General features: G+C 37.0%; 3 protein-coding genes across 3 annotated transcripts; 1 reads left to right on the plus strand and 2 right to left on the minus strand.

Moving 5' to 3' along the window:
• The first annotated feature begins 321 nt into the window (after positions 1-321).
• On the plus strand, positions 322-4,867 carry LOC137713873 (protein NLP6-like). Its single transcript, XM_068453226.1, has 6 exons — positions 322-761; positions 1,571-2,142; positions 2,423-2,470; positions 2,602-3,541; positions 3,693-3,920; positions 4,102-4,867. The coding sequence occupies exons 1-5, from the start codon at positions 482-484 to the stop codon at positions 3,905-3,907; spliced, it is 2,055 nt and encodes a 684-aa protein (XP_068309327.1). The 5' UTR covers positions 322-481; the 3' UTR covers positions 3,908-3,920; positions 4,102-4,867.
• A 1,126-nt stretch (positions 4,868-5,993) lies between these two features.
• LOC137712073 (bidirectional sugar transporter SWEET4-like) lies at positions 5,994-8,613 on the minus strand. The gene is made up of 5 exons (XM_068451219.1): positions 8,571-8,613; positions 8,305-8,341; positions 7,514-7,895; positions 6,485-6,604; positions 5,994-6,197 (listed from the first exon to the last, which is right to left on the minus strand). Exons 1-5 carry the CDS (start codon positions 8,611-8,613, stop codon positions 5,994-5,996), a joined length of 786 nt encoding a protein of 261 aa, XP_068307320.1.
• A 7,607-nt stretch (positions 8,614-16,220) lies between these two features.
• Positions 16,221-19,607, minus strand: LOC137712863 (protein KINESIN LIGHT CHAIN-RELATED 1-like). Its single transcript, XM_068452040.1, has 3 exons — positions 18,704-19,607; positions 17,206-18,111; positions 16,221-16,782 (listed from the first exon to the last, which is right to left on the minus strand). The coding sequence occupies exons 1-3, from the start codon at positions 19,348-19,350 to the stop codon at positions 16,542-16,544; spliced, it is 1,794 nt and encodes a 597-aa protein (XP_068308141.1). The 5' UTR covers positions 19,351-19,607; the 3' UTR covers positions 16,221-16,541.
• Positions 19,608-20,163: the final 556 nt, after the last annotated feature.

A 20,163-nucleotide genomic window follows, 5' to 3' on the forward strand; every position in this document is an offset into this window, starting at 1 on the left:
CGCCCCCTAATATGAAGCAACATAAACCAAATTCCCCCGGCGCCACGTGAATTACCAAACAGTTTCGAAATAAAATGAATTTTTCTATTTTAGTTGTATAAACGACTATCAAAAAAAAAAAAAAAAAAAAAAAAAGAAAAAAAGAAAAAAGACTATGCATCAATGGCAGTGTCACCCATTGCATTAGGCATACGCGGCTTTCCGTCCCTTGTATAATGCCGACCAATTTATTAGTTAATTGCACAACAGAAGATCTTTTTCCGGTACTTGCTTTATCCATGGTCCCAACTGCAAGTTGTAATAAAATACTAATAAGAGAAAACAATTCATGGATTCCATGGAATCAAACTGAGACGCTACAAATTGTTGCCGTTGCTCGTAGACTTCACTCTTTCTACCACAACCCATCTCTTTCTTTCCACAAAGATACAACTTTCCCGGAAAAAAACAAGACGAAACAAAACCAACGCTTTCCCGGAAAATGTCCGATCCTGAAGACGAAATCCAAACGCCATCCACTCCGCCGAACCTAAAGAACGAAAGAGAAGATGCGCTCATGGACTTTGATTTCGACCTCGACGTTTTGTGCACGTTGGATCCGATTCACTTTCTCTCCTACCCCACGTCGCCGCTTTTGTTGCCGCCCAATGACCAGCCTTGTACCCCTTTGTGGGCTTTTTCCGACGGCGATGTCGAAAGTGACTATAAGCTCGCCGGGCATGCTGGTCAAGCTCTTTCTGACCGTTCTCAGTTCGTTTCTTGTGAGTTTTTCATGGGAAAGTTGTAGTCTTTTATGCTTTTCTGGGTCAATCCGTTTTTACTCTATTTTAATTGAATTTTTTACTTCGGAATGAGAAATTAATTAGAAGTTTGTCTAATGACTTGTGTTTGACTTAGCTGAACAAATGCTCTTCTGGGTTTCTGTATTAAATTTGATTCTAATTAGGGACTAATTACATTGATTTGGTAATTTTACTAATCAGAGTATTCAGTTGGAATTAAGCAACAATCACTTTTTTTTTTGGCTAAAAAAGTGTTTTCTCTGCTCATTTCTCAGCAACCAAACAGCAGTTATACTCGAAAGGTTGCATTTTTGTCATTCCTGGTCAACAAGGAAGGGCTAAAAGTACTATCTGATATTGAAGTGTTTGATTATGATTGTCATATAAACTTAAAAGCGCTTCTGGGTCAGAAGCGTTTTCTGGAGAAGTCTAGGTGCATCTTTAGGTAGCAAGCACTTGGAAATTTTAATTAAATTTTTGACATGTTTATAATAGAAGTTCTTTCGAACAGAAGTGCTTCCTACAGAAGCAGTCCCAACCAAGCCCTTAACTTTGTAGAGTTCCATCTAATAGAAAGAGGTGGGAGATTCTAAGATTGTATAGAATTTTTTTTTTCTTCTTTTTGGCCTGAGAATTCGTATAGGAATTTAAAGCAGTTTTAATTGGCTTGCTTTGTGCCCTCCAGTTACAAACCTATTACGATATTGTTCGTTTAGCATTTGCAGTCAAGAGTCGCAGCCAGAGGTTCACTCATTTATGTTTTCTCTTTACAATATCACAAAATACAGGTAATTCTAATTCCGTAACGGAAGGGTCAACAGAGACTAAGAATAACAGAATGCTTCCATCACCATTTTCAGGACTGGAACCTCTTGAAAGTTCAGATGGTTATAGTTTAGTTAACGAGAAAATCACTCAAGCACTCAGGTACCTCAAGGAATTGACTGACCAACCTGTTCTAGCCCAGTTTTGGGCACCAGTGAAGGATGGGAATCGGTATGTACTCACAACTTTAGGGCAGCCCTTTGTCCTTGATCCACAGTGTATCAGACTTCATCAGTATAGGATGGCCTGTCTGATGTATATGTTTTCTGTGGATGGGGAGAGTGATGGAGTTCTTGGGCTTCCTAGCCGCGTTTTCCAGCATAAATTGCCAGAATGGACTCCAAATGTTCAGTACTACTCCATTAAAGAGTATGCACGGCTTCACCATGCTCGGCAATACAATGTTCAGGGAACCTTAGCTTTGCCCGTGTTTGAGCCCTCTGGAAGGTCTTGTGTTGGTGTACTTGAGCTCATAATGATTTCTCCTTTGATCAACTATGGTCCCGAGGTTGATAAGGTTTGCAAAGCACTTGAGGTGGGGGTTACTCTTTTTCTTTTCTATGCGTATTTATTGCATTTTGTGTGATGTTCTCTTCTGAAACAAGCTTTACTTATTTGGTAAATGGTACATGACGGATTGTATTTTTGTTATGGGAATAGGAAAATGGTTTCTGGATACCCTTTTCCGCCTCTTGCACATCCCTCGTATTTTTTAGCCATTGGTTTGAACAAAGCAAAGGAGAATCAATATGGTTTCTTAAGTAAAAATCAAACATGAAGAGATTTGTCACTGACTTAATTTTGTTCTCCTGCAGGCAGTAAGCTTGAAAAGTTCAGAGATACTGGATCATCCAAGTAGGCAGGTGAGCTGCAATAATGATGTGTGCCTAAGTATGGTGTTCTTTATGAAAACAAGAAAATAAATATGAAACTTTTCTTTCATTTCTTCCTCCTTCGTTCTCACAGATATATGCTTGCCACTTCTTGTAACCAGATTCAAATATGCAATAAGGGTCGCCAAACTGCATTGGCTGAAATCTTGAACATACTGATAGTGGTAAGTGAAACTCACAAATTACCACTTGCTCAGACGTGGGTTCCCTGTATGCATCGAAATGTTTTGGCTTATGGCGGTGGCCTGCAGAAGAGCTGTACTAGCTTTGATGGCAGTTGCATGGAACAGGTCTGCATGTCCACAACTGATGTTGCATTCTACATTGTAGATGCTCATATGTGGCATTTTCGAGATGCCTGCTTTGAACATCACTTACAAAAGGGTCAAGGGGTTGCTGGGAGGGCATTTTTGTCCCATAATGCATGCTTCTGCGAAGACATTACCCAACTCTGCAAAACTGAATACCCTTTAGCACACTATGCACGCATGTTTGGGCTAGCCGGCTCTTTTGCTATCTGCTTACAGAGCACTCATACTGGAAATGATGATTACATTCTAGAATTTTTTCTGCCCCCAAGCATCACAGACAGTCATGAACAACAAACTTTGTTGGGCTCTATATTGGCAATAATGAAGAACCATTTCCGGAGTCTCAGTGTTGCTTCTGGAATTGTACTTGAAGAGGAGGGAATGGTTGAAATTGTTCAAGCATCTAAAAATAATGGGCTTGCCACAAGACTTCAATGTATATTGATACCCCGTTCAGTGGAATCACCACCAGTGCCTGCCTTACCTAACAGAGAAGAGATGGTGCAACTAGATTCATCAAAACCACAGTTAGTGGTGGGATATGATGTTGTAAATGATGGGAGAAATTATGTTCACGAGGGTGGGGAAAACAATATTTCTTTCCCAGAGAATAAAGACATAAAAAAGAAACCGGAGAAGAAGCATGGAAAAGCAGAGAAATCAATTAGTCTAGAGGTTCTCCAACAATATTTTGCAGGGAGTCTTAAGGATGCTGCAAAGAGTCTTGGAGGTAGGCTCGCATATCATATTGTTTCCTGCAGTTAAGCTCATGTTGTGTCAACAGATGCTAAAATGATAAAATCCTTGTCTAAAATATTGGATCGTTTGGTTTTCAGTAGCAATTGCGATAAATTGTTTTGAAAGAAATTCTTGTTTTGCAGTTTGTCCCACTACAATGAAGCGCATTTGCAGGCATCATGGAATCTCCCGCTGGCCATCTCGCAAGATCAAGAAGATCAACCATTCTCTCACTAAGCTACAGCACATAATTGAATCAGTTCACGGTGCTGCATTTGGTTTAACTCCTCTTACTGCGAGTCCATGTCCTGTTGCTGCTGGCTCCATTTCTCAGCCTTATATTTTAAGGGAACTTTAACGAAAAGCTCTCGGTACTGTTCACTTTAACAAAAAACCACATTTTTATACTAAAAAATCAATCCTGGTACTATTTACTAAAAAGTCCACATCCTTGTTGTTAAAACTCAAAGTTTTTAAAGTCATTTTCATTAGTTTTCCTTATTTTAAATGGTTCTAACCAACAAGGCTCACCAAGCTCTAAATCTTGTGAAGTTGATGGACAAAAGAAAGACTCGCCCACCTCTACTTCACCAGGAACAGAGGGGCGGGCTGGGATTGACAATCATTTGCTAGATGGGCGGATGCTGAGTTACGAGGAACTTCTGCTGGAACATAACAGGTGTCTGTGAGACAGGGGTAAAGGCTCAAACACATCCAACAGGGGAAACAGCTCAACGGAGGCAAGTGCTTGTAGCTCTACTTGTCATGGTTCATGCCAAGGTAGTCTTGGAAACATAATTGCCATGGTAAACCCTCCATTTTCAGATTCAGCTCCCAAGCAATCCAACACAATGCCACATATCACGGGCAGGCAAGAAATGAAGAGTGTAACCATAAAGACCACATATAAAGAATACATTATTAGGTTTCACGTGTCGATGAGTTCAGGTATTGTGGACATGAAAGAGGAAGTGGCAAAGAAATTAAAACTGGAAGGGGGCACATTCAACATCAAATGTGTGGCTTATGACCTTGAACGGGTTCCTGTACCCTGTGATGTAGACCTGCAGGAGTGTCTGGAAGTTTGTAGAACATCACGCATCAATCTGATCAGACTCTCGATTCATGAGATAATGTCCCATCTCGGAAGCTCTTGTGTTAGGTTTTAAGTAAAGGTATACGTTTTCCATTTTATTTGTTGTTCTTGCCAAGGTGTAGGTATTGATTCTTTGAGGTTTGCTTCAGTTTTGCTCTCTATGAAGTTTCATTATCAAGAGCTTACGGCACTAGCTACTCCAAAATACGGCCATAATTTACAACAGGCTCGTAGCTCAATTGGTACAATGTATTTATCACTGGATGCGAGATCAGGTGCTTGATTCCCCCTCCACCAATATTGCCTGCATAATAATGATCAATAATCAATGACAATTTTTATATATAGAAATAAAGACGAATATGCTAATAAATAATAAATTCAACTTAATAATTGGCAACTTATGAATAAACGAAATTAATATCAAACAAGTAAAAATAGTGATTGAGGCTTGCGTACTGCAATATTATTGAAATAGAATTCCGTACCTACTTAGTGCTTGTAGTTCGATGGATGTCTGCTTCACAAGGATTCAACGATCAAACCAGGATTCTAGCATCGAAAAACTCGGTTCTTGTTGAATATCTTTGTGGTTCTCTCAGCAAGAAGGTTACGGTATTTAAGAAGAAGATCTCTTTCCTAGGTTCTAAATGCTATGTAGATGAATGTCTGTATAATGCACTTATGCACGTTCACAACATGTATGAATATGGAATGCTTTTTTTGAAGCATCTGCTCAGAGGGGTGCATAGCTCTAGGCGTTCTTTCATCGTCTTCAAACTTCATCCAAAAAGATGAGTTTGTTACTTTAAAAATTAAATAATTAAATTTGAAATTAAAAAAAATGTTAATTATTGAATTAAATTATCAAAACCCGAGCCCCAAGGCCCATCTTTTGATATTAATTATATATTAATTGTCACAACCCAAATGCCAAATCCAAGGTTCAAGCTCAGTTTTGCTCTCTAAGGTCCACCTCTCCAATCACTTTGTAAGAGGTAGAAAATGTTATAAAGTGTGAGAAACTTTTGATGGTGGCCAATATGAGACAATGAGTTAGAATGAGATTTCTACTCAAAACTCCAATAATATGCATATAAAAAATATATATATAAATTCAGTCGCAAAACAAATTGGATCATTGATCGTTTGAAATGGTTGCATACAATTATGAAAAAGTACTAGTTACATGCGTACGAGACTCTTGGTCTTGTATGCATGCATCATGAAATCCAACTATTTGTACGATATTTAGTAACATAGTGTAGACGAGCTAAAACTTGTAGATCTTTGACGGGGTCCCTGCTCGTTCGACTTATCAAACAGCAGACTTCGATGGTGGGGTTGATCATGTCCCGTTGTTCTGAGCGGGAACCCGGCCGTTCTGATGAGTGTTGCCAGTGTTTTTGGTTTCATCTCTGTCCGAAACCACCTCTGTCAAACAGAATTCTCTGGCTTTCCTTTCTGCCATCAGTCTCTTTGTGTTCTTGTAGTATGTAGCATAGAGAAGCAGTTGAGCTGATCCAAAAAGTAAGCCCAGCCCATTCGGAATCTGAAAATGAACACACCACAGGCCCATTTTAATTTGATCAAAATATGTGCATATGAGAACCATGTTCATCATTTTTGGTTTAGCAAAAATATATTCCATTACAGAATCGGGGATTCAAACTTGAGTGTAAGAAAGTGAAAGTAGTGCTCTGATCAACTGACTTAATCTAAAAACAGCTAAACGTGTTTCTTAATTATTTATGCATTCAGTTTTATTTTTAACTGACATGATTAATTAACTTCGATGGAGGATTTACTATAAGTTGAGTTTGAGTTTGAGGTGGTTACAGTCAAGTAGATGTCAAAACGGAGCTGAGCATATGTGAACCAGGCAACGCTATTGAGAAAGGTAAACAATGAGAGGAAAAACGGCATGTATTCCACACTTTTTGTCGTTATCACCAATTTCTGTCATATATGCACCAAAACACCATAGATTAGCATATGTTAAAAATGAGTGGAAAAAAATCATTAATATACCGTATGTAGAACATTGTCGATATATTAGTTTATTGTTATTCAACTATACATGAACAATATACCAAGCGCCGTACATTAGCATTGCTACTGGCCCATATAATAAAATGAGAAAAATAAAAATTGTTTGGTATTTGATAGTAGTTTAACCTATAAATCGTTTTTCTGGTCCAGCCTTTTTGGGTTAAATTTTTAGCCTGAGATTTTTAAAGAATGAATTTAGGATAATATTTTTTTTCTTAAAGTAACTTTAAAAATAAAAAAAATTATGTAGGCTATCATAATTTAATTTTATGAACGTTTTACCTAAAAGTATTTATATTCCAATAAATACTGAAAAATCACTTAACCAACACTATGAAACACGTGGAACGCTATTAAAGAATATGAAAAACACATGAAAAAATATCTTTTTTTAATTATTTTAACCGTTAGATTATTTTTTTTACCACTGGATTTGATCATATTAGATTTTAATCGTTGAATTCAATGAATTTATAAATATAAAGCTAAAAAAATACATATATAGTAGGCCAGCCCACTACCCAAGGGAATTCTGGGTTAAATTTACCCTAGAAATGAGTTCTAGTTTAAAACTCATATTTGGCCAAAGGGTTGGAACAAGTTGTGGTAGTTTAGAACCTAAATTTGAGTTTTACTCCAAGAGTTGGAGTAAGTTTTAAAACATTGTCAATCGATATATCTAATTAATTAGTCAACTAGGTATCAATCATATACCAGGTACTGAAAATTAGTATTGATACGGGCCAATAATCATGACCTTAAATGAAAAGATAAATAAATAAATATGGTTAGGAGGGTAGTTACCAACTTAATTACCATGACAGATAGAGGCGAAGCATACATCGCGATGTTACCTAGAACGCAAACTAGGCCAACAATTAGTGACCTCTTGCTGTATGTGTGGGCCAATTTGATAACAAGAAATGCCAGAAGAACCATGAAAACGAGCTCCGAAAGCAGCACGAGAAACACTTTGAGCCTCTGCTTCTTGTCAGATGCGTAGATGAGGAAGAGGATGACGAAGGAAAGCTCAATGAAAACTGCAGTGGCATTGATGGTCACCAACAGAATACTGTGCGGGTGCACCATAGGCAATCCGTACAGGGCCCATGCCATGCAGTTAAATAGGGTTGCAAGGTATGGGACTGGTGAGTATTGCTCCACTGACCCTTTTTTCCAAATTCGAACAAAGGTTTCCCTACAAATTAAATGGAAAATATGGAAATTATTAATGTGTTTTGTGTGAAAGCCAAAGAACATTACTTGGCTGCTACAAATATAGCAGCAGCTTCTGCTTCTACCCATCAATAAATAGACATGTGTCCAAATAATTGAAATTGTTAACACAGATTGAACATGTGTTCATCTATGATTGGTTAAAAGCAGGAGCGATTGCTAAATGAATACTACTTGGCTGTTGCAGATTCAGTGAACAAAGAATGTTGTCACCTTCAAATTGGGAAAAATATGGAAATAAAATATTGGAGGTCCGAAATATAATATATATGTGTCCAGATATAACAAAAATTGTTTATAATATTTTTTTTTTTCAAAAATGTAAATCATTTTGCCTTGAAATTCAAGAAATGGAGAAAAGTCATGCTTACACTGGTGAGAGGAACAGAGTGAGTGCGATGAAGTTTCCTGAAAATAAGTAAATGCGTTCATATCAACTTTGGTTCTCAGATGATAAAGCAATCTATATATACACCTGAAAAATGAAAGAAAATAACTTTAAAGTTTATTTCTTCTTTCTAACAAGAACCAGCAAGTATACAAATCTCACGTATTTAAGTTCAAAGATGCTGATTAAGGCTTTAAAATAGCAATCTTGTGTGATATATACAACCCACATTATATCTCTGTAACTCACCCATGATACCGACCACAGTTCGAATAGCATCTGCAGAAACCATGGTTGTCAGTCGTCACTAGTTAATTAAGCTAGATCAAAAGAAGAAGAAGAAGAAGAAGAAGAAGGAACTCAGAGATAATTACGGCTACGAAATTAAAGGGCTGGGATTTTAATCGTAAGAAGGAAATGAGGAGGAGCAAAGTCGGTGGGTGTTGTCTTGTATAGTTTTGGTGGGTTGGATTGTAACTTGCAACTGAGAGAGAGAGAGAGAGAGAGAGAGCTAACTGTTAGGTCACTTGCATTGCATGGCATGTATTGGGTGGTGCAACTTATAGAGCAACAAGAGTTCACATGAAAAGATGATCAAGAGAATATTGTAATCCATTCAAAGGAGAGATTTTTCAATGTGTCTAGAATATAAGATAGTATGCCATATGTCATTACACAAGTGGGGAAAACTAATTTTTTTAAGTATTCATCTATTTGTATAATAACATATGACGTATGTGCTTATGTTCCAAACATAATAAAAAATCTCACCATCCAAATGATGAGAGAGAGAGAGAGAGAGAGAGAGAGAGAGAGAGAGAGAGAGAGAGAGAGAGAGAGAGAGAGGGGGAGTGAGTTTGCCTTTGGACACTACGTACATACCCTTAAATTCTCGAAACCCTAGCAAGCAAAAGTTACAAGGCTCTCTCCTAGCTAGCAAACGTTATAGGACTTAAGAAAGTGAATCATGTTTTTTTTTTTTTTTTTTTTTTTTTTTTTTTTTTTTTTAAATCCAGTGTTTTTTTTTTTTCCCAAGGATTTGTTGCCACATTGATGCCCACTTTCCACTGAATATAACTCTTGCCTAACCAAATCAATTATATTTTCAGTGGTGCATTTCTTCTATTTTTGTTCACAGAAAATCATTTAATCTCTTCATTCAGTGCTCGTTACTGTGAGAAATCACACTTACTTTTTACCCCTCTTCAATATTTTTCTAGTCACATATTGAAAAAAATTGAGACTTCACAATCAAGTAGTGGGTTCAACTCCTTATAATGACATGCAAGATTCTTTAATTTTTTTTATGGGCATCAACATATGAATAATATACATAGTTCAAATCCTAATAAGTATATGCATTGTTCTTAATTTCTTGAGATTCACTCTCAAATATCTTAGTTACAAACAAGGTTCTAAAAGACACTAGACGCTTGTCGGACAAGGGCTGGGGCTTAGTCGCCAGCCTAGGCAAAGCAGGCGGATTTAGGTAAATTATTATATATCGTATAAATAAGTGTTTTGACACACCCCAACCAAAATCAAGGCGTGCTGGCCGTCACCTACTATATAAACGTTAATTTAAAGCACATAAACAAAACTAGCTAATAACTTCTCATACAATGCTTAAATGGGGTGATTGAATATACCAACGTGATCTACTCAACCTCACGAACATCCCCATATTTTTAGAAAATTTTTCCGACCACCCACGCGCCGGCCAAGGCACGGCCAGACTTGCCCCCACGCGCGACCAACCTTAATGGAATAGTTAACTGCCATTAGGAATATTCCGTGGAATATTCTGTTAAAACCTTAATAGAAGTTAATGGCGAAGGGTTAGAACTTTTGAGAAATGAAATGATTTTGAAAAGCTTTGTTTTTGCCCACTCACACTTTTTGTTTTGCACCCCTCCAGGTTCTAGTTAGGAGTGCTTTTTGGTGGCTTGCGAGGAATCCACAGCAGCTCTGACAAATTATCACCATTGTATGGTCACCCTTGGGTGTTGTATAATTAGTTTTCGTTCTGCTGGACTACACTTAGGCTACTTATGCTCTAATACCAAACTGACACACCATGACCAAAATCAAGGCGTGATGGCCGTCACCCTCACGTGACGGCCAGCACTCCTTGATTTTGGTCGAGATGTGTCATGTTTCCTTATACTTGAAAAAATAAATATTTGCATTGAGATATATAAATTGCAAAATAAAACAACATATAAATTATAAAGTATAAAACATAATGAAAACATGAAGAACAAGCATATAATGTGCGTTCATCTAAGTATAACAAGTCTCTTCACAATTTATTAAAAAATAAAATGCAAAATGAAAGTTGTCTAGTTTACGTTTAAGCGAGAGTCACAACCTAGAGGATGCCTAACCGGGCACCCAAGCAAGTCTAATCTGCTATGCACATATAACTATATAACTAGTTAGCCAAGGGCGGAGTCAGGATTTTTTTCTTGGGTGGGCTAGCTGAAATTAGTACCATAAAATCATATGTTTATTTTTTTTTCTTATATAAAATTATAATCAATATAAAAAAAAAACAACAATAGAATATAAACAATTCTTGAAATCATAACCCTAACCGACAACTTCACAGACCATATGAATAATTAACCTACTAAATAAATATAGATTAAGTAAATAAAGTGATTAAGAATTTACCAAGGTTACATTGATTGGAAAATCGCAACGAAAAGTAAGGAATTGCGAAGATAGGGATTTAATTGTGAACTAAAAGAAAATTCTTTTTCTTTTCTTGAGTGCGAAGTACAGAGGCTAAATCGCATAGGGTAAATGATACTTTCCTTTAACGAATAGGATAGAAGGGGGGAGGGGAGATAGAACTAATTTATTATTTTTAGCAAAAAAAAGTATTATTTTTAGCAAAAAAAAGTATTATTTATTACCTATCCTCTACTAAATATACATGAAATAATAACTTGTATTGGAATTAAGTGGACTATATAGGCAATATGCATTAACATAAACCATTAAAGCACGAGTTTAAAAAAGAATAGTGTTATTCACACACCCTCACTACTACAAAAGCACTCAATAGTGTCACTTTAAAAATGACGAGAAAAGCCCATTTGTATTGGATATTAGCAATAAATCCGACAGAAATTCATGTAATGTTAGATAAAGGAACCGAAAACATTGCTTGCGTCACAAAAGACTTTGGTTGTTGGATAGGACTCTTAATCTGCCAAGAAAAAGGAAACCTCATTAAACAAATAAAGCAAAATAGTGTCGGATACAATCGACACTAACATTACTGTCGAATACAACCGACACTAAATCTGAGAAATTCTGTCGGATACAAGTGCAATTATGTCGTTCATAACCGACAGAATAGATATTAATAATTTAAAAAATATATAAAAATGACAATTTAAATAAACATAAACAAAACTAATAACTAAATAAATAATACTAAACAAAAGCCAATAATTATCCGCCATAATATTGTTCATATATATATAAAAGTTCGTTGATTATATGTTTATAATCTTTTACTAATTATACAATTTGTAAGAAAAGGTAAAAAAAATATACCTACATTTGACTTTCTTTTCGTCCCCAAACCGATCTATTGCCACCCCTATTTCTTCTTTTGTTTTATTCTGTATAATTGTGGGCATGTGGGTCATATTTTCTTTGTTTTTATTCAAGGTGGTGGCAAGGGAGTCATACTCTCACTTCGAAATGTGAGTCGATCATGTATTTATACTTTCTTATTAAACCTTCCCAACTCCTGTTGGTCTTCTTAATTAAGGAGATATTCATACATTTTAATTTAAGTCATCGAGTTTAACCCATAAACACTTGTACTAAAATTGTATGCATGCCTTCTTTTCTTTTTTTTTTCTTTTTCTTTTTTTAACAAGAAGAAGCGATAGCATTTTCATTAATGAATAAAAACAATTACAAGAGTTGTCACAATGATTTTTTTTTTTTTTTTCAGTGGCCAATTCATTGATATGGAGATAATTTGCACAGATAAGCAAGCATAAAGAGTAATCTCCAAAATGGCTACCACAAGCAGCATCGGCACCAAAGGGACAGCTCTGTCACCAAAACGCAGATGTAATAGACCTAAACTGAGGCACACGCAATGTAATTGCCAAAAGAGAGACCATATCAAATCATCTTTGATAAGTGAGGCCACATAACTCGATTTTGATCAATTCTAATAAGTTAATACCAATAATACTGAAGCAACCGGATTTCAATCGCAATCCAAAGATAGAAAGAAAAATATCAAAGAGAAATGGAAATGGTAGAAGCATTTCTACCTCATGTAGATGCCATCATTGTTGATCATATCTCTTTGACAAATTGAGTTGCATGTGAAAGTGAAACTCGCCTATATAAACAGGTGGAAGGTCGCATATATTGGTTAGGAGAAAAACATGCATATAATGGGAGCTTACTTCTTTCTTCCACCAAGGTCGCATTATATTGGTGTGGAGAAAAAAATGCATATAATGGGGAGGTTTACTTCTTTCTCCCACCAGTACAAACATGTTGAGATAAGTCAAATCTCTACTGGAAAAATAATATGCATCTAACTAGTTATATATCTTTAAAAAAATATTATTTACATCTATTTGTATCATCATTTGTATTATCCTTTATATGTGTTAGCAGATCCTACGTCTGTTAGAGAGATGCTAAAAGTGATGGTACATAGTTGATAAATGTAGCACTACTCTATCTTAAATCTCTATGCATCCTCTCATCTATTTTATATATATTAGTGTATGCCAACACACAAAGTGTGTGCCAAATAATTTATTTTTGTTTTGAAAATTGAAGGAGAGAGGAAGAGAGTAAGAGAGAATGTGAGAGTGGGGAGAGAGAGAGAGAGAGAGAGAGAGAGAGAGAGAGAGAGAGAGAGAGAGAGAGAGAGAGAGAGAGAGAGAGAGAGAGAGAGAGAGAGAGAGAGAGAGAGAGAGAGAGAGAGAGAGAGAGAAGTTTAATTTTTATTTTTATTTTTTTAATATTAGAGATGTTAAAATCACTTATAAGTGAGACTTAAACAAAAAATAGCAAAATTTTATTTTGTCAAATTACTTTACTGTCTTTAACTTTTTTGTTGTGATAGAAGACTAAATAATATTTTCACTTCTTTTGGTTGACAAAGAAAATTCTATTAATATGTAGTTTAGATACAGGTGGTACATAATTATGATTTATTTAGTTGTAGTAGTTCTTTTTTAAGGAGGAGGATTTTCTACTCTTCTATTTTCATTCCCTTCCATCCCCTCCTCTCACACATTGTTTTTAGTCTTATTATCTCTAAAAAATCAATATAAAATATTGATGTGGCTTAACCATAACCGTTCAAATAGGAGGGTATGAAAGGGTAGAAAGATTAGAAGGGTAGAGAATCTTCCTCCTTTTTTTAAAGCCCATTTAATTGGAAAACACATCGTGACAAAAGAACTAGTTTACTACACATTATGACACATCAAGACACATGAGCTACATTATTTTTTTAAATGAGTATTGACTATTTCTAAAAATTGAATATGGTACTATTATTATTTTTTAATCTGACCACTGACTATTTTTAAATTGACTATATCTGAAATTGGACATGTGTATTACACTATTTCTTAAACTGACTATTTCAAAAACCAAACACGGATATTATTTCTAAAACTGAACACATATTAGATTTCTATTCATATTCATTAACCTTTTATGAACGTGTAAAAGAACCACAATGAATTTGGTTTTGAATTCACATATTATATAGAAGTGGATTTCGGTTCATGAAACCCCTTTTTGAATCTATCTATGGCACCCTTTTTCTTTTTCCTTATTTTATGCATGGTGACTTCATGCCTTTATAGTCGACATATTATTTATTGCTCCTCATTACCAAGTTTCTTGATTAACCTACCAAGTTAATTAGTTGTAAACCAGAAATTACATTAATAAGAATCTTACATTATTTTATTTTTTAGGTAAAGTACGATGTTCATTCATAGAAATTTGGAATACATACAAATGATGAGGATACGGTGCAATTACATGGGTCTTGATAAAAAATTTGTCAGAAATTTCAACCTGGCCGAAGAGAAAAAAAACGTCCCAAAGAATTATGGATTAGTTCTATCCCCATAAAGAAGGTCACAAATTAAATTAGGAGATTCTTCAAACCATGTTCTTTCTGCCTCCGCCCGCAGGCCAAACCTTGCTAATCGATGAGCCACCCTATTCGTTCTCTCCTATGCAGTGTAGGAACTGGTGCACCGCATACCGTACCAAAATGAGAATTATCATCATGATCTTTTTTACTACACGTGCTCTATGTCCCGAACATACGTATAGGAGTTGAACTTGGTTTCCAACTATATATATATATATATATATATATATATTAAGAAAAATATTCACTCAAGATTTTCAATTATTTTTCTCTCATAAGTACACAAGTTGAGCATAGCGATACACATCCAAAAAAACCTGCTACTGACGGAGACTAATGGTTAATTAGGTCACAACACAACCAACTAGCTAGTGGGAGGAGAATTGAGTCTCTGTCAAGAAACAGGCAGTGTTCAAATCACTGGAGAGGCAAATATATCTAGGGTTGCATACTGTGCAAGCATAGTTAGGGAGTGAACATATTCCTTTCCTCTAGGGAATTAATCATGTATACAGATATAGCTATCTCTCGATGAATCAAATTCTGATAACGACTAAGGTGACATGCATATGGATTCTTCTAATTGGACTGACATATGCATGAAAAGGTTAGAGATTTTAAACGACTACATGAACACACAGTGTAGGACTCAAAATTATTTCAAAACGAAATAATAAAAAAAGGGAGAGAAATTGGCAAACATCATAACCCTAGATTTATATACTAATCTCATAACCCTAGATTTATATACTATTCTTCTATATATGTGGATGCTTCCACTGCCTTGTATATGTAGTGCATGAGAAAACTACGTACCTTCTGATCTCCTAATCACAATCTTTCTGTTCCTAGCTAAGCTTATTATCTTTTTAAATTCTAATTAGGGCACACTTATCTTTACATATCCTCAATTATTTCAAGTAAATATGTTGATTATATAATACTTACGCATTAATGCTAAGCTCATACGTTAAATTTCACCGAATCTATTTACCAAATGCTATAGACTCATTTGTCAAAGTGTTGATAGCTAATTCGTATCAATAATGCTAGCCTCGTCAAATTTATCTACCAAATTTATTTACCAAAATATTATGTTTGTATACGTATTAGAGCCATCTTTGGACAATGTAAAGTTCTACTAATTGCAAGCGTATTTTATTTCTTGTCAACTATAGTGACTATGAATATGATTCATTAGAAATAACAGAGACCAGATTCTTAAGCAAATTGAGAGACAAAATGAGTTGGAATTTCCTGGCAAAATCATGGCCAACAACAAAAATTAAGTGATATGCTCCGTCCATTAAGGTATTACAGAAGATTAGGGAAGATAGCAAGAATTTGTGCCAAAGTTATGCACACGAAAAGCTAATAGGATTTAGCATTTCATACTTTAATTATTCAAGTTGGAAGTTAATCATTCGTGCCTAAGCACATGCTCATTTTTTGTACAATTCAGTTTTGATTGCAAGCTCCATGCGCGTTTGTTGTTAGATCGACGGGTTCACCCTTACCCTTATATGATAGGGTATAGATTAATCATAATCCTGTAGTCGTTAAATCATATTAGGGTCTAAATTAACCATAATCCCCTGAGTGGTGTCCGATGAGATGGAATTTCGCAGCGAAGATGGACCCCTGAATCAAAAGGTCTTGGAGTACAGGATAGTTTGCAGAGAGTACTAAGATGGTAGAACAATGCAAGGACTCAAGAATTCGAGAAAGGGGCAAAACATACATGTGAATTTTATTCATCAAATGCATATTTTTCTTTTCAGTAACCAGCTTCAAGCTCACAATGCAGCAAATCAATAAAACATCATCAAAGACGAAGAAAAATAATGAGAAATTCGAAAACTCGAGAAACAGAAAACATCGCCAAATTACGACTTCAAACCTATACATGCTTTTCTATGTTACAGAATGTGCAAGTAAAGGAGAGCAGAAAGAAATGGAGTGAAAGTGGAGAATTTTTCCTTTTTTACCCTCTTTTTTTTTTTTTTTTTTTTTTTTGGTGGATAAACCTTCCCTTGTTTTTTCCTTCAAAGTTTGAAACTTAACGCACCCCACCTCTTTGTCCCCTCTTTCCTTGTCTTCTTCGAGGTCGAGTTTGAGTCAATAAGGTTTTCCAGTGACTTTGCCTTTCTGTCTCGGGTCCTACCGGCTTCTTTCAGAAGCTCGGATAGCCTTCTCTTCTCATCTGCAAAATCCGGGTTTGCAATTCCAAGCTTTTCTTCTCGCAATTTAAGGACGTACTCCAGAATTTCAATTGCATCTTCAACTCTGAAGTAGAATCCAGAATAGAATTCGTTAAAAACTTCGTATTTGAGTCATAATAATCAAGTTCAACTCTGAAACAGAATCCAGACAGTGTACCAGAACCGGCTACAATTATCAGTACAGCATTCTCCGTAAACACTAAACACACAGTGAATTTTGATTAATATATAAAAGCAAAACAGGAACAAAAAATCTGTTGCCAGACTCCTTGTAGGACATGTGGGGGACCTCACAACTAATTGCAATTTTAGTGGACATTCAAGTTTGCTGGCTACAAGGGTCGTAAACTTTTCTGATTATTAAGGAGATGGGCCGCAAAGGGCTAAGCCATATAGAAAACAATGGTTTTTGCACAGATAGTTGAAGCAAATGAGAAAGATGGTACTATATTGAGGAAAAAATGTATCAGAGGACTCAATATATTACCTCCCCATAGCATCATAGGTTGCTGCAAGATTGCTATATACTCCAAGACTATCCTGATGACAAGGACCACATTCTTGTTCTAATATCCGTCTCGCTTCTTCAAACAACTCAGCAGCCTCATCTATCTTGAACAATTGAACACAAGCCAAACCCATCTGGTTCAATACAACCCCAAAGAAGGGCGACTTCTCTCCACTAGCTCTAAGTTTTGTTACAGCGCTTTCAAAAGAGTTCCTTGCTTCTTCATATCTCCCGAGCATGCAAAACATCACTCCCATCCGTGCTTCTATTCCAGCAATTGTGCTTTGCTGTCCTGGTTTACCCTCTAACAACTTCATTGCCTTCTGCAATAACTTAAGTGCCTCCTCGGGCTCATCCATTGACTCATAAATGGCTGAAATTTCAGTCAATCCACCAGAAATCTCTTCTGCCGTTGTTCCAGGCACAGGTTTCACATAAATCCTCAGGGCATTCTCACAGTATGATTTGGACTCTCGGAGCTTTCCAGTCCTATGATATAGGTCAGCAAGGCGTACAAAGACAGAGGCAACAGAAGGGTGGTTATCGCCCCTTGATGCCTTTAAAACGGTGAGTGCCTTCTGATAGGAGAAGACAGCCTCATCGAAGCGACAAAGAGACATATAAATGTTACCTATGCTGACATCAATAGCAGCAACCTCATTTTCTAGCCCATTTGCAATCATTGCCATGCTGGCGAGGACAAGTTGCTCAAGTGCTGATTCATAATCTCCCTTTGACTCGCATATGAGAGCCATCAGCCGGCGGTCAGCTGACTCTTCAAGAGATGCTGGTTCACTATGAGCATGGTGAATTTCAAGAGTTTTCTTGCACAATTCTTCTGCTCTTTCAAACTGCATTGCTTGGACATGCGCCTCAGCTAAATATCTGCATATACAACACCAGTTCACTTAAATAAGGATACTCCAACTTTCTTTCAAACCATAACTAGAACAACCAATCCTGTGGCAGTTAACGGTTAATCTACGTACTAATGTATCCCAGATGCTTCAACCTAAGTCTTTCGGGAAAAGAAAGACAGTTCTGTTGCGCCAAATTCAGCTCATTTTTACATCAGCATCCCACATTACATGCAAATTTATGCAAGGTTCATCAATGTGGACATTGAGTTTCACAAACATTGACACCAATGTCACTTAGGCAACGAACTTGACAATATCCTAACCTCAAGTTACAATCAACCGATCAGTTAAAATGCTCGAATTTTCCCTTTTCGAGTAAGTTTACATATCCTCATTTTCTTTCCGTTTGGTTTAGGCAATTTGATTGTGTTTTACAACTAAAGGGCCAAACTTTCAGCCGGCTTAATAAACTACTCACATTAAACATTAACAAATTCTCCAATTTTAGCTATGCAATTATAGAATCTCAAACAACCATTAAATCTGATCCCAATAAACCATGCACGCAAAACCACAATATCTGAAAAAATGAAATAAAAAAAGCAGAGTAATCAGACCTGCAAGTCTCGCCAACTCTGAGATCAGTGTCGCCCAAGGCCTCGATCTGGATCTTCAATCCCTCCTCATAGCATTCAATGGACCGGTCCACCTGACCTAGCATTGAATACGTGTCCCCGAGCTGCATGTGCCCAGAGAACGCAGCGAGCGCCTGATCCGCACCTCTTCCGACCTCTGGCACCAGAATCGCCCGGTCCAGAACCGGAACCGCCTCCTCGAACCGGCCCAAGCTACAGTAAATCGCCGCAAGCACGTGCAAGCTCATGGCCAGGTCCAGGCTCGGCTCGCCGTCCACCGCGCACCGCTCGAACGACTTGGACGCCCGTACTGCGTACTCCAACGCCTTGTTCGGACCCTCGCCGGAGGCGATTGTGTCCCGGGCCAGCTTGAGCAGAAATGGGCCGAGATCCGGGTTGTCTAGGGAGGCATCGGCGAGAATAGTATCCGGGGAGGCGGGTTGGGGCTTTTTGGATCGGGCGGGCGAGGGTTTGGATCGGGACGGGGACGGGGACGGCGGTTTTTTGGTGTGGGGGGAAGGGGTTCTGGAAACCGGGGCGGGTTCGGATTGTTGGGGCTGGGGCTCCGGGACGTCGATTCGGGGTGGGGCGGAGTCGGGCGGGTTTTTGACGGAGACTAAACCCGGCATCCTCGCTGAAGAAGAAGAAGAAGAAGAAGAAGCGATTGTGAAAAATGCCGAGAGAATTTCGGATTAGTTGGTTAATGAAAACAGGGGAGTGTTTAATTACGTGATTACGTGGGAGGTAATTAAGTTAATCATGGATTAGAACTCGCCACCATGCCCAACAAACTCAGAGACTGCTGACTAATTAATTAATCTGGGACTGATGCGATTAGTGGTTTTAGAGAGAGAAAGTGAGGAGAGAGAGAGAGAGAGAGAGAGAGAGAGAGACGGAGGATTGGATGTTTGCCAGGGATGCAGATCAGATGTCTCTCTACTCTCTGCTGGCTAAAGTGCGAAGGTGGTGGTTGGTTTTCAGTTTTCGATTTAGCGCGGGGTGAAGTGGTAATTTGGAATTTGACTTTGACCTGCCGTGGCGATTTCTTATTCCAATAGACCTTTCAATGCATCTGAATACCGGGTAGTAACCGGTGGCGGACTCAGTATGGAATTATTGGTTGTTCTTGCATCCAATAATTTTAAAATTTTCATATATATTTATTTATATATTGTATTTAACCTTTATAAAGAGCTAAGGTAAACTAAATTACAACTTCCTCTTCCTATTTTTTCTATTTTCTTCTATCATATTTGTCTTACTTTTCTCTTTTCTTGTATGAAATAATTTAGTTGAAATGTTTTGGCAATCTTCAAAATTACTCCACAATATCATGCATCCACCCTCGATAAGCATCTACAAGTAATAGTAGTTGTGATATATGTTGGCATAAACTTTTGACATATGTTGAAAGGAATTGGCAGTTGCCTACTAGGTGCTCA

Source organism: Pyrus communis, chromosome 13 (genome assembly GCF_963583255.1).
Source record: "Pyrus communis chromosome 13, drPyrComm1.1, whole genome shotgun sequence".
NCBI lineage: Eukaryota > Viridiplantae > Streptophyta > Magnoliopsida > Rosales > Rosaceae > Pyrus > Pyrus communis.